Consider the following 13,907-nt stretch of genomic DNA (forward strand, 5'->3'; position numbering starts at 1 on the left):
AATTGTCTCTTTCGAGAAATTCGCCGCTTCTCGTCGCGTAGAAAACGGATTTCTTACACAGTACAAAATAAAATGTTAATTTTAACATTTTTTGCATGTCCCAGAAAGTCCGCTCTAAATTTTAAGTTAAAGTAACTCATTCGTCATATGTTACTTCTTGACAAACTAGAAATGTTAAGTAATTACAAAATACTTTACATTTATTTTTGTTATTGTAACTTTAAGTGTGATGTAAAAATAACATACAAAGTAATTGAAAACTACATGGAAGAGAAGTTACAATAACTCATCAGAAAAGTTGATAGAACATTTTCGTTCATACAATATGAACATTTACTTTTTATGTTATATTAACACATGATAGTAATTATTTCAACTTAAATTATTTTTAGAAACATTTAATTTTAGTAAATTTGATTATTTTATATGTCGAAGTTCATGATTATTTGAAGATTTACTTTAACTTCTTTTAGAATGTTAAACTGACTTTGTGACATGTTGATTATTTAAAATTATTGTGTTAAAAGCATTTCAAATAATATTCCATTTCTAAGAGACATACACAAAATGTTAAGTTATGAAGTTAACATTAATGTAACATATAAAATTGTTATAAAAATAATAACATATCAGTTGTATGTTAATTTTACATTGAAGTAGTAATCAAAACATGGCAACACAAGAAAATTTTAACATATGGACGCACAATTTTTAACGGTGTATTGAAGAAGATAAAGGTCCCATACGTACCAAGATATTCACTCGAGCGTCAATCTGCCTTTGCTAATATAAGAGCGCTGATCGAACGACAGTCGTTCGTACCCTCATTACGCAATCGTCAAACATGTGTGCAATAAACGTGCGAGAGATCGTGTTTAGATTATCAAAGCTCGGAATCGAAAACAGGTGCGACCTTTCGTGTAAGGTAACATGCGGGAAGACCCGGCGGGGGAGGGATGTTGAAGCTGGTCGTCGTTGGCGTACTATTTTCTACGATTACACTACACTGTCGTTAACGCACGTGCCGCGATTCTGTGACACAGAATTGGCGGAACGTTCGCGCGGAATCCCAATCGATGGAGTCGCAAGGGAAAGCCAATCTGGTCTTTCAAGCCAGGAGACGAAGGTTGCAATTCTACAGGGAAGGCAAAAAGCCACCCGTTGCAAGGTAACAAAGCGATGCAGCGTAACTCGAAAAATAAGTAATGCTCTAACTGTTCATTCAAACGGTCACGTGTGAAGATCGATGCATCATTCGCAATTACTCTCGTTTTAGCAGCTCGCCAATACGTGACTGATCAACGACAAGGAAATTATATTTATTTCGTGTCAAAACGAAAGAATGCATCTGCGATTAATTGCCGTGCCGACCGAATCAGAGAAACGTATTTAGGGTACTGAAGGGGGCTGCACTGAAATAGAGGATGCGCGTTTATTTCGGTCAGCGTGGCTTCAAGATGAAAAGCCTGATGCGCCGGGTATATTTCGCTCAACGCGCGAGGACGACGGGAGGCATAAAGTCAGGAGATATATAAGGATCTCAGAAGGTAATGAGATCCACATTCGAGGGAAACTGAACTCTTCCGAGCGCTACGCGGCACTTATGTAAGCAACATTGTTGCTACTTTCCGGTAAATCATTCTCGCGCGTCTTCCACGAGAAATCAAACTTTACCAAGTTACCGTCTCGTTTTCACAGTGTCGACATAATTGATAGAACGTTTCCTCTTCCTCAACAAGTTGTAGGATTCCTGAGAATGTTTCAGGACGCTTTTGTAATTAAATATGAAGAACGGAGATAACCATGAGGTATCAATTTCAGATTTGTTTCATAGAAAATATCGATAACGCTTCTGCTTCTTCCTCACTTCGCATAAATTGCATAAAACTATTCAATGATATTTGAGGAACTTTACGACTCCATGGAAAATCGCTCGAGCTCTGATCGTTGCTGTTAGGCGTGAGAAATTGCAAGCAGATGCTAATCGATGTCGCTCCTCGTAACGCGATATAAAGCCGTAAACGTCGATGACAAGCGAGCGGGTGATTAAGGAACGAGAACGAAAATGATGGAAGATGTCGACATAGTATCCTCAAGGGGACTATGGATTTCGGAAATACTATACCCGTAAATTTTCGAAATGCGATTGCGATATCATCACGATTAAGCGGAAACGATTACGAGTACTCATTTCTCTGCCTGGATCTCCCTTTCATTTTTTTCCTTTTTCGCGTAGAATCCATCCTCGAGAGAAGCATCTATTGGGTTGGCCAAAAAGTAATTGCGTTTTTTTCCAATAGATGAACATGCATGTCTTGAAATGTAACTAACTTCATTCTAAACCGCAAATTCATTATGTAGGTTAACAACTCACAGTTCAAGCTTGCTTTAGAAAAAGAAAGTACACGATTTCGTTGACAATTGTTTGTTTGCCGTCGATTTCAAAATGGAAAATCAAAAAGAACATTTTCGTCATATTTTGTTTTATTACTTCCGAAAAGGGAAAAACGCTGTGCAAGCTCGTAAAAAGTTATGTCATGTATATGGCGAAGATGCTTTAAAACTGCGGCAGTGTCAAAATTGGTTTACTAAATTTCGATCTGCAGATTTTAATGTGAAAGATGCACCACGCTCAGGAAGGCCAATCGAAATTGACGATGACAAAATAAAGGCACCGATCGATTCCAATCGGCGTTTAACGACACGAGAGATTGCTGAGAATCTTAACATATCGAAATCGAGTGTTGAAAACCATTTAAAACGACTTGGATACATTAGTAAGCTCGATATATGGGTACCACGTGAGCTCAAAGAAATTCATCTCACTGAGCGTATTGACATCTGCGATTCTCTTTTGAAACGTGAGGAAAATGATCGATTTTTGAAACGTATGATAACAGGCGACGAAAAATGGATCGTCTACAACAACGTCAAACGAAAAAGATGGTGGAGCAAGCGTGATGAACCTGCTGAAAGCACTTGAAAAGCAGATATTCACCAAAAAAAGATTATGCTGTCAGTCTGGTGGGACTTTAAAGGTATTGTGTATTTTGAGCTGCTTGCAAGGAATCAAACCATTAATTCAGACGTATACTGTCGTCAACTGGATAAATTAAATGATGCCATCAAACAGAAACGTCGAGAATTGGTGAATCGCAAAGGTGTTGTGTTTCACCATGATAACGCTAGACCACGTACAAGTTTGGTCACTCGTGAAAAATTGTTGCAGCTTGGATGGGATGTGTTACCATGATGTTACCACATCCACCATATTCGCGAGACCTGGCACCATCAGATTACCATTTGTTTCGTTCTTTGCAAAACGCCTTGAATGGTAAAACCTTGACTGCTGATGAGGATATCAAATCGTTCTTGGAATTGTTTTTTGCTGAAAAAGATAAGAACTTTTTTGAGCGCGGAATCATGAAGTTGCCTGAAAAATGGCAAAAGATAATCAAACAAAATGGACAACATATTGTTTAATAAAGTTTTTGTTTGCCATGAAAAATTCGCCTTTTATTTATATAAAAAAAAACGCAATTACTTTTTGGCCAACCCAATATTTCTTTACTATCCTCCCACGTATTACGTGTCGTATCGCGGACTATAATCGCATCAGATTCGATCCGATTCCGACGCTTTCGGTGAAAGATTTGAGTAACTATTTTTACGTCAGATACTGAGGAGCTGGAGTTCGCGAGGGTTTAAAATTAATCTCGAATCAATCCTCTAGCATCCTGCCCTAGTTACAGCGAACAATGGTACCAGAATATCGCCCAGTCAATGATACCGCCATCGTTCTGCCGTAAAATTGAACGGCAAGCGCGGGGAACGAGCTCTCATCCGTCGAAGACTAATTAGCGTCCTGCCATTCGAATTTTGATGAGCAAACGACGAAGGTACAACCAGAAGGGATTACTTGCCGCGCGGCGATAGGTGATACTTGCGTCACGCTGCCCCTCGGCGATTAATCGACGTTGCGATAACGAGATTCGCGGTTGATACGGCAAACATCGCAACGAAAGACGCATGCACCACGATAATACCAAATCCTCCCCCCATCACGGCTCATGTTACGCAATGCACACATTCTGTTTACACCACTACGCGTATACAGATTCGTGAATCTCCAAACAATCTTTCTTCTCGTTCTCTCTTCGTTATCTCGTAACGTCTCCTTCCCTCAACAAACTTTTCAGTGGCAAAAATTATTGATTACGTGAAATTCGCAAGTTTGCTGCATATCAGTTTAATCGAGTGATTATTCCGGATGGCATCAGTTTTCTAACGCCCAAGCTGGGAACGGCTTTCACCTGCCGTTCGAGGAAGGGCGAGGGATGAAACATCGGACACGATGTTGCCTATCGAGGCGGGCCGCGCGACCTCATCGTGTCACACGCATCGATGCCGCGACAAGAGCCACGCGATAGATAATTGACATTTGACCCGGTCTGGGTCACGCGGAGCGTACATTGTGCAATATCTGCAAGGTACAATTATTAATTATTTCAAATTTACTTCCGGTCTCTTCCTCATCAAAGGTGCGTTCCAATTTATCATAGAAACGCGAGACTGCGTTCTTTTCTTGTGTATAAATTATCGAGACTCCAATAATAATAAAATAAAGTAATAAAATGGTAATGAAATTTTAACATAATTATAACGTATAACATTTTACGAGGGAAATACATTTTTTTTTATTTATTTATCTTCTCGCGCTTCGCAATGATTCAACGATCGCGATCTGTTAACAACTTCACCGTCGATCGATGCTTAAATCCCGAGATCCGAGCAGGTGCAAGAAACGCAGGTACTTTATCGGAATGTATTAGTTCTTAGTCCGAAGTCGCTTAAACGCTTCGCCGGCGCACATATTCGTAATGTCCGACATCCGGGACTCTTAATTGCGCCATTAAACTAATTTACTTTCGCAATTAAAAACGCTCACGCTAATTTTCTGATGGCGACCATAATTGATTGAGATAATTATATGAGTGGACCTAAAAGAAATTAAAAGCTACGTGTGTATGCTTCAGAGTATTTGGTGACGTCACATGTGTCGAGACACAAAGATGTAAAATAATTACGATACTGATTATTTCATTTGCTATGACGCAAAGCACAACTTTTGAACGCGTTACTTTGGAGCACGATATTACTACCACACTTTGCGTGTCACGAAATAGTCGAGACTCACAATTCACGCTGCTCGTTCGAACAATGCAATTGGCGGGAAAGACTCGGCGCGCGGTCCTTCCTGGCATAGAAAAAAGAAAAGGAAATCACCACGAAACAGGAAGGATGCGTCTGCCTGCCTGCCGTGGCCTACCTTGCCGCGTATCTGGGTTAAGGGGGGAGCCTGCTTTAGAACGTTGAAAATAAGGTATAATTTTACGAATTTTTTTGGAGAAACTATACAGCGGATCATTATAAAACTTTGATGCATTTATTAGTACATGTTTAAAGATAAAAAAATTATTTTTTTATTTGAATATATCGCCTGTAGAGGTCGTCCTGGAGGCATTGTAAATTGGTGAGCATTCTCCTGCCTCCAAATTTCATCCAAACTGAAAAATTGAAATATTTTCTCGTTATTTATGAATTCCCATCGTCGATGAACCTTTAATATTCATAAAAACATTAAGTTAAACAATTATTTTTGCATGAAAAAGTTCAAAAACTTTGCCTAAAAATCGTACTTTTGTGTTCTAAGCTCCACCATTTTGGCACTTTTCAACTTTTTTCTTCTCTCTCTGGTTCATCGACGATGGGAATTCATAAATAACGAGAAGATATTTCAATTTTTCAGTTTAGACGAAATTTGGAGGCAGGAGAATGCTCACCAATTTGCAATGCCGGCGACGCGGCTGCACTAAGATTTCTCCAGGACGACCTCTACAAGCGATATATTCAAATAAAAAAATAATTTTTTTATCTTTAAACATGTACTAATAAATGCATCAAAGTTTTATAATGATCCGCTGGATAGTTTCTCCAAAAACAATTCGTAAAATATACCTTATTTTCAGCGTTCTAAAGCAGGCTCCCCCCTTAAACACGGTGGCCGTCGCTTTCGCTGTCGCCGCCGCCGCGGCGATAACCCGATAACTTTCGGAGGGAAGGATCAATCGGCGGAAACTCACCCGCAAGGAACGCGGGCCGGATCCCACACCGGCGGCGATGCGTCGCGCCGATCAGGAGGACCGCAACGTCGTGGTCGGTGCCGGGACGGTGCCCTCCGGTCGCGTCGGGAGGATGCGGCGATTACGCGGTGACCGTTGACTCGCCGCTACCTTCGCTCGGCTCGCAAGGACGCAACGACCCGACGTTAGGCACGAGGGTGACCCGTCGCCTCGAGTGCACGCACGACCGCACAGGTGCGTCTCAGAAGATGCATGCAGCAGACGCACACGCGCAACACTCCTTCACGCGAGACGCGCCGGGTCGCACCGAGCACCGGGTGTGACGTCACGATGAAACATCCATCCGACGCCGTTCTCGCACCGACTGATGTTTACCACTGAAAGTGCTCGTACACCCAGGCCGAGTCGCACCGTGTCGCGTCGCCTCACCCCCACTGACCCCAACCGACGCCGCGACCACGACGCGACGCGACGTACGCGACGCGTCGCGGCACAGATCGCGTGCCGCCGACAACGGCCGAGGAGTCTCTCGCTTTCTCTCTCTCTCTTTCGCCAAGCGCAACAGTTGCGTACCGCCGAATCCAACCGGTGACACTGTTAATTGTCAGCGCGTAATTAGCAAGCAATAAGAAATCACGAAGAAATGGCGATTCTTGCGATTATTTAGGATATAGTTCTAATTTTTCCACTAGAATTCGAATGCACTCCGATAAATGTTCGGAGTAAATGTCGCCGTATAATGAATATCGATTTTTTAGTCACTTTGGAGGGTTTTTTTGGAAGGTCGTTCAATGAGCTTTCTCATCACTAATTACATCTTATCTATATACAGGGTGTTCCCTCTAACTGTAGCACTTAAACTTCATTTGCACGGAACATACTCAACGAATCATTTCCTGATCGCTGGATTGGACGTGGTGGAAGAATTTCTTGGCCGGCTCGATCACCGGATCTTACGCCTCTTGATTTTTTTCTTTGGGGACACTAAAAAAATGAAGTTTATCGCGATATTCCGACAACACCTGAAGATATGCGAGAAAGAATTCAGCGTGCGTGCACCGCAATTACTCCGGAATCTCTCAAAAACGTAAAACAATCGTTTATTCATCGAATTCGAAAGTGTATCGAAGTAAACGGTGATCATTTCGAACATCTGTAAAAAAAGGTATATCTTTGTAGTTATACATACAATAAATGGAGTTTATTTTCCTAAACGTGATTTTTGTGGTTCAAAGTCATTTGAAGGTCAACATATTCTGTATGGTTGAATTTGTTTTTTTACAAGCTACATCATCTCGTTAAGGAAAATATACCATCTCATTTAAAAAAATGTTCATGACCTTGATATCTTGTGAAAGGTCACATTAAAAAAAATAATTTTCTTACCAGAGTACTAGTCTCTTTGAATCGAACAATTTTCGTCCTTTGACTTTTTTCATATCATCAAAGGAAGCAGAGATATTCTAAGTGCTACAGTTAGAGGAAACACCCTGTATAATATATATTGATCAAATAATTTTAATAAAAATATTCAATAATTAATTTTTTTATTAAACGAAATTAACACAGTATTTTATTTTCAACTATCGTTACGTTTGCTTCATGACATGTCATCATGAAAATTATATGTAACATCACATGCATAATATAAATATAATACTGTATAATTATATCACAGGTCTCTTAACATCGATTGCAATTGACAATGTTGTTTTTTATTCACTTTACCATTTCTTCAAGATCGCGTTGACGTACGCTCGGTTTTGGCTATAATTTGGGTTGCTGCTTGCAGTCGGTACGCAACTCTCGAACTGTTCTGATAAGTACGCATGATAGGCTTCCACGAGGCACACCTCCTCATAGAGATCCTCCGTCGACATTTCAACGACGTTCGCGCATTCGTTCAGCAACCATCGGAAACCCCTCGGCAGCATTTTCTCGAATAATTCAAAATTCTTTGGCTTTACGCGACTAAAGTTACAGTGATACATCCAGTAATCTGTGAAAGGTCGGCACAACCTGAGCGTATCGTCGTACAATTTCGTATCGGACGCGAAAGCAGAATTATCAGTTGCCAATTTGAACATTTCGTCATGTCTCTTGTCCTGGTCGTCATATTCGTTCTTCAAGAGATCGTCGAAACGATTAGACATATCATCATTCATATTCAAAATATCCGAAATCTCTGGTAGTACACTGTCGACCTTGAAATCGTCTGCTAAAACCATCTCGATTTGTTCTTCGTAACAATCATCCTCGTCTGGATTTTCAGCGCCGCGAGAGTCGTCGTCCTGTTTAACGAACTTACCATGCACATTTCTTGAGAGCTTGCGCTTCTGCTTCTTCACTTGGCGTGAATGTCCGAGTAAAGCTTTTTTCTCCGTGCTCGAAAAATGTATGTCGTATGCTTTACAAAATTTCGTCAATACTCTTGTCTCTCTAGGAACATCCTCCGAATACGTATCGTCGTCTTCACTTTCGTCACCACCGATCTCATCCGGGATTGCCAGTTTGCCGTTTGGAAGAACCTCATTGAATATAAATTCATCGGAGGATATTAATGGGGGAGTTTCTGTATTTATTGTTCTGTTGCAACTATTGTCGTAATACTGTTTCTTTTTTGGGTCAATTTTAAACCGACAAGGTATCTTTTTATGTAGATATTCAATGAAACTTTCCTTCTTCTCCGATGTTTCCATATCCTCTTCCAGACAGTCTTGTATCTCGACATTATCTTTCAATTCCTTCATATTGGCCATTTTTGCTTGTTCAAAGAATGGCACAATCTTCTCGACGAAATGCAAATTTGAATCGATAATGTCTAATGGGATGTTGTATTGTACGGCCAGTTTGCAGACACTGAAACGGAAAGAAAGCGACATGTTACTCAATTGCTAGATTTTGTGCCAAAAGGCTGTGATTTCGATACTCTGACTTACAGATCCGGCTTCGTCATATACCCAATTTTGGTGGAAAAGAAATCATTTCGAAGTATACTTGGTAGGTCCCACGACGGATGTTCCAACAATTGTTGAAGATACGAGTGATGTGGCGTTAACGAAGGAGAAAATTCGTTTACGTCATTTAACGGTACATCAATGTAATCTATGTTAGTAACGCAATGTTTCATTGCGTGAACAAGTTCACGCGGTATTAAGTGCTTATGTCCAGTAGTTATCTCTGGTTCTTCCCTGTCCGACTTGGATCTCATAGACTCCAAATATTTAATATATAAACTATTGACGTCGGGTACGTCCGGATTGTGCTTTAACTTGGTAGGATAGTGCGCGTTAACCAACACAGCTCTTCTACATTCAACGTAATCCTGCCATTCCCGAAAATTGAATAGCTTGAAGTCGCAAATACCTTCATTATCAATTGCACTGAAAAAGAAAAAAACACGTATTAGAATAAAGAACAGGCAAGGCAGATTGTAATACGTCGTGATGCGAATTCATTTACAAAGGGAAAATTGCAGTTGCACGGGTAACGTTTACGATATTCGGTATATCTCTCCACGTTCTTCTCATCTAAAGCTGCACCGAATGTCACGCGATCGTCCATGATTATAGCATACGGCATTCTATTACCGGTAAAATAGATGCCCCATTCGCCAGACCTTGTAAACGCAACACCACCACCGGTACGATTGTACTTATTCAACATGTAATCGAGATTTTCTCTTAAAGCTTTCCACGGAGAGCGTCCTTCTTCAATGTCACTCGCAATGGCCCTCGATAAACCAAGTTTCATGATAGATTCCTCGTGACCTGTCAGAGAACACCCTACATTTCGATCGGCGTACGCACCACAGCCCATTATGGAAGACCCGCTTACGCTTCCTACTAATTTTTTATTTGAACCACCACTTGTAATTCCTACAGCAATACTGTGACCGTCGTAAGCTATGCAACCGACGCTTCCACCGTCTGCATCGACAAAGATGATATGAAAGTATCAACCATGTTTTACTAGACGGATAACATCAAAAAAATTATTTTTATTTTGATAATTTACTTTTTAATGCTTCTGCCTGATTCTCAATATTCGCGTTAACGTCAGAATGATCCGTTCCTCCTGATTTATAAGCTACATACGCTGCCGGTGCTACCATATCTCCCTTAGATAGCCAATCTAATTCCGCATATTTCGCTAATTGTCTTGCACCTTCTCCCACTATGATGGAGTTGGGAAAACAATCAAGAACGTATCGGGCAAGAGATATCGGATGTTCTATATCTGATACCGCCGCGACGGATCCATATTCCAACTTGGAGCCATCTATTATGCTTGCATCCATTTGCACATCGCCTGTACCAAACCATAGTATGACAGAATATCGTACATAGTCATTTCGTTACCTCTGCACGTACCTATTTCATTCAACACTGAACCGTAGCCGCAATTAAAGAATTCATCGCATTCCAACCACCACAATGCAGTTTCTGCAGCTTTTACGGGGCTCGCACCGCTCAACAGGCTTTGATACCCGGTGGATGCTGCGTTTTTACAGCTCATCATTTTTTCGATGACTAATTCATCATCAAAAGTCTCACCGTGTACGAATATACACGGGCTTTTGAAGGTTTCGCACTGCATTGTACTTAAAACACTCTCATTTCGAATTTCGAATTACTGCCAAAACGTGTTTTCAGTATTATCGGAATAATTTCTGCATCGAGTCTTCTTACGCGCGAGTTACAAAAATTTAATACACATTTGACACATGAACATAATCAACTATATTCATGCACATAATTTCCGTATTTTTTACAGAATGCACATGTTCAATTGTTATAAATATCCCGTTTTGTAAATTTCAGGAGCAGAACATTTAAGATCGTTATCTCCTAAATGTCATTTATGCAGATAAAAGCTTAATTTAATACAAACCTATTTATGCTAGCTGCGACTTTACTAATTTCATATTCTGTAATGCCGTCCAAGCCCAGTAACGTCTTCATTACCACGATAATGAATGCTATAGCACGGCCTTCATAATTAGGAATGCAGGTTCTTCTGTCGAATGTCATCTTCGGAGGAGATAAGGCTACCAATCTTTCTGCATACAACGATATCCCTCCTGCAAACATCGCATCTTTACATATGCTTTATTCACGAAAAGAATTAAGATTTTTCGATTTACAATATTCTTACTTGGCAGATGTAATTCGTTGCAATATCGAACGATAAATGACAAGAAATCTGGACAAATTATTTTGGTGACTCCAAGGAATTCTGCCATCTTTCCTATTATACTTCTCATACCCTTGTGCGTTATGTCCGCAGCTCGTGATAAGAAATTTACATCGTCTCTCGTTAAAGCCACTTCAGGAGGTATCAAGTGATCAAATTTGTAATAAGATAAATGTCCTTCTCTCCCATATCTGGTCAAAACAACATTTTTGATAAACATGCATAAGAAGTTCATGTAACACATTAAGAAAGCAAGTAACTTGTCGAAAAGAAACGGATATTCTTAAACTACCTTATCATATCACCTAAATGTATATCCTGATTGTGAATCCTCAAAGCTAGGTATAAGATTGCCCACAGTTTCATCGGTGTAATTAATTCTGGGCTTATTTTATACCGAGTGGTTACATGACTTTGCTTGTACTTGCTGCGTTTCTGTCTTGATATCTTCTTTGCCATATTCTTCACCTTTCTTCTTTCTTCTTTAGCAGAAGAACTGAATTGTATTCTGTGCCAAAAATAGTAAAATACTTGAAAACATTGTGCTTGTATTTTTATATACTTTGATCTCCCTACGCACTTATTCATATTTATTACCTTCCATTTTCAGAAGATCGCGCCGAACTAGACTGAAAACTGTGTATGCTCGAATTAAATGTACTAAGTGCATCTCCTTCCGAACTTGCCTGTGACTGCACAAATCTATCATAGTCCGCAGTGATCATGAGTTTCTGCACACAAAATACATTTATACAGTACATTTATACAGGGTGAGGCACCTAAAACAGGCCACCTGAATATCTCGGCCGTTATTGGTGACAGAAAAAAATGTGTCAGACCAAACTTGCATGGTTTCGAGGGACACATAATTTGTTCTAAATAGTTTTTTATTAGGTGGACGCGTAGAGGTCATATGAAGGTCAACTTCGTTTTTTTAAACGGTATGATATGTTTTTTTACGTACCATCTAGTAGAGCGTTTGAAGATGCGCACATTGATTTACGGGTCAAAATCATTCAAGGTCACTGAAGGCTAAAATTTCTAACGGCTAGAACTTTTTCATTTCTGAATTTATGGTATTTTCAATAGCAGAGAACTCTAGGCAATATAAAAAATAATGATATCATCAACTCAGAACTTCTCGGAAAAGAAAAAATTTCTAATGGCTAGAACTTTTTCATTTCTGAGTTTACAGTATTTTTAATAGCAGAGAACTCTAAGCAATATAAAGTAAATTATTTTCCCTTGCAGTTGGCCTTCAGTGACCTTGAATGATTTTGACCTGTAGATCAATGTGCACATCTTCAAACGCTCTACTAGATGGTACATAAAACAACATATACCATTTTAAAAAACGAAGTTTACCTTCATATGACCTCTACGCATCCACCTAATAAAAAACTATTTAGAACAAATTATGTGTCCCTCAAAACCATGCAAGTTTGGTCTGACACATGTTTTTCTATCACCAATAACAGCTGAGATATTCAGGTGGCCTGTTTTAGGTGCCTCACCCTGTATAGTTGGTTCTCCAAGATTGGAGCTTACAAATTAAATACTAAATCATACTTTGTTTCTATTCAATTCCTTCATAGAAGTTCCCTGACTTGGACAAGTGGAAGCAAAATCCGTTACATTACTTCCAGATCTTCTTTGTTTCTTAGCTTTCTTCTGCGACAATACTTTGCCATATATAATCACAGCATCCCTACACAAAAATACATCATACTATCGTCCCAACAGTGTAACTCTTATGTAAAGCATAACAAGCTTTCTACCAACCTTTTCTTAAATCTTCGAGAGAGCTTTGGTATTAGCCTCTTTTTTTTCGAGACAAAAGCTACTTCTAATCTTCCCAAATATCGTGCCCACAATTGTAAAACTGTCGCTTTAATATCAGCTGACGCGCCAAGCTCAATAAGTTCATTCGTCAAACCAATCATGACAAAATTGTATAATTCCCAAGATGTCCATCCAATTTCGTCTTCTATATAAATACAATGGACTTTACTTAGAATAAATAAATCTGATATTTCGCAAACCGAACTTGTACGTCGCTAACAACAGGAATAATTGACATTGCTCGTTTATCTATTTATTGCACATTATTACAAAAGAAGCAAACCTGTTTTGTCACTTCCCATACGACGGATTCTTGTTTTTCGTAGCTTTGTGTTAATTTGCATGGGCAAGTCTAGCTGTAGCTCTTGCCCAGCGTCCTAAACAAATTTTAAGCTGTGTTAAGTTCCCAGTCAAAAGTTTCGCAAACATTTTCCATCAAACTTACCTGACTTTGCATTTGACATGTTGTGCAGAAGAAGTAACCAGATTCTTTGTAAAAATCGGTGCAGCCGCAGTTCACACACGTTAACATTTTCGTTGAAAATAATCGAAAACGATTGTACACAGTAATACGCGAGATTTGTCTTCTAAGGTACACGCTTTATCACTCCGTTCAAAAATCTAAACCTCGTGGACCGGCGTTCTACGACCATCTGACTGGCACGCAACTAAATGCTAGAGAAAGCAGTACTACCAAACCAAATGTTGTGCACTTTTCACTACAAA

At 39.7% G+C, this 13,907-nt stretch overlaps 3 protein-coding genes across 3 annotated transcripts in view; all 3 read right to left on the reverse strand.

The window, feature by feature from the left end:
- The window catches only part of LOC105275712 (protein phosphatase PP2A 55 kDa regulatory subunit), a 29,261-nt gene extending 22,704 nt beyond the window's left edge, over positions 1 to 6,557 (reverse strand). The window contains exon 1 of the mRNA XM_011332759.3: positions 6,144 to 6,557. The gene's annotated coding sequence lies outside the window, so the exon portion shown is untranslated. The remainder of the gene's footprint in view (positions 1 to 6,143) is intronic.
- Positions 6,558 to 7,673: 1,116 nt separating this feature from the next.
- On the reverse strand, positions 7,674 to 13,863 carry LOC105275711 (TATA box-binding protein-associated factor RNA polymerase I subunit B). Its single transcript, XM_011332755.3, has 10 exons — positions 13,627 to 13,863; positions 13,465 to 13,558; positions 13,122 to 13,326; positions 12,909 to 13,047; positions 11,937 to 12,070; positions 11,632 to 11,847; positions 11,301 to 11,530; positions 11,037 to 11,226; positions 9,083 to 9,526; positions 7,674 to 9,002 (listed from the first exon to the last, which is right to left on the reverse strand). The coding sequence occupies exons 1-10, from the start codon at positions 13,711 to 13,713 to the stop codon at positions 7,868 to 7,870; spliced, it is 2,874 nt and encodes a 957-aa protein (XP_011331057.2). The 5' UTR covers positions 13,714 to 13,863; the 3' UTR covers positions 7,674 to 7,867.
- Positions 9,533 to 11,030, reverse strand: LOC105275710 (isoaspartyl peptidase/L-asparaginase-like). Its single transcript, XM_026971792.1, has 3 exons — positions 10,517 to 11,030; positions 10,161 to 10,454; positions 9,533 to 10,072 (listed from the first exon to the last, which is right to left on the reverse strand). Exons 1-3 carry the CDS (start codon positions 10,740 to 10,742, stop codon positions 9,549 to 9,551), a joined length of 1,044 nt encoding a protein of 347 aa, XP_026827593.1. The 5' UTR covers positions 10,743 to 11,030; the 3' UTR covers positions 9,533 to 9,548.
- Positions 13,864 to 13,907: the final 44 nt, after the last annotated feature.

The sequence above is a fragment of the Ooceraea biroi genome, chromosome 8 (genome assembly GCF_003672135.1).
Source record: "Ooceraea biroi isolate clonal line C1 chromosome 8, Obir_v5.4, whole genome shotgun sequence".
In the NCBI taxonomy this organism is placed as follows: domain Eukaryota; kingdom Metazoa; phylum Arthropoda; class Insecta; order Hymenoptera; family Formicidae; genus Ooceraea; species Ooceraea biroi.

What these genes read in the sequence shown, in the direction of transcription:
- LOC105275711 (XM_011332755.3), bottom strand. Translation starts at nt 13,713, where the DNA reads ATGTTAACGTGTGTGAACTGCGGCTGCACCGATTTTTACAAAGAATCT. An exon ending in CATGTCAAATGCAAAGTCAG is followed by an intron (nt 13,559 to 13,626) that starts GTAAGTTTGATG and finishes AAATTTGTTTAG; the next exon opens with GACGCTGGGCAAGAGCTACA. An exon ending in TATGGGAAGTGACAAAACAG is followed by an intron (nt 13,327 to 13,464) that starts GTTTGCTTCTTT and finishes GTATTTATATAG; the next exon opens with AAGACGAAATTGGATGGACA.
- LOC105275710 (XM_026971792.1), bottom strand. Translation starts at nt 10,742, where the DNA reads ATGCAGTGCGAAACCTTCAAAAGCCCGTGTATATTCGTACACGGTGAG. An exon ending in TTCAGTGTTGAATGAAATAG is followed by an intron (nt 10,455 to 10,516) that starts GTACGTGCAGAG and finishes GGTTTGGTACAG; the next exon opens with GCGATGTGCAAATGGATGCA. An exon ending in TCAGGCAGAAGCATTAAAAA is followed by an intron (nt 10,073 to 10,160) that starts GTAAATTATCAA and finishes TTGTCGATGCAG; the next exon opens with ACGGTGGAAGCGTCGGTTGC.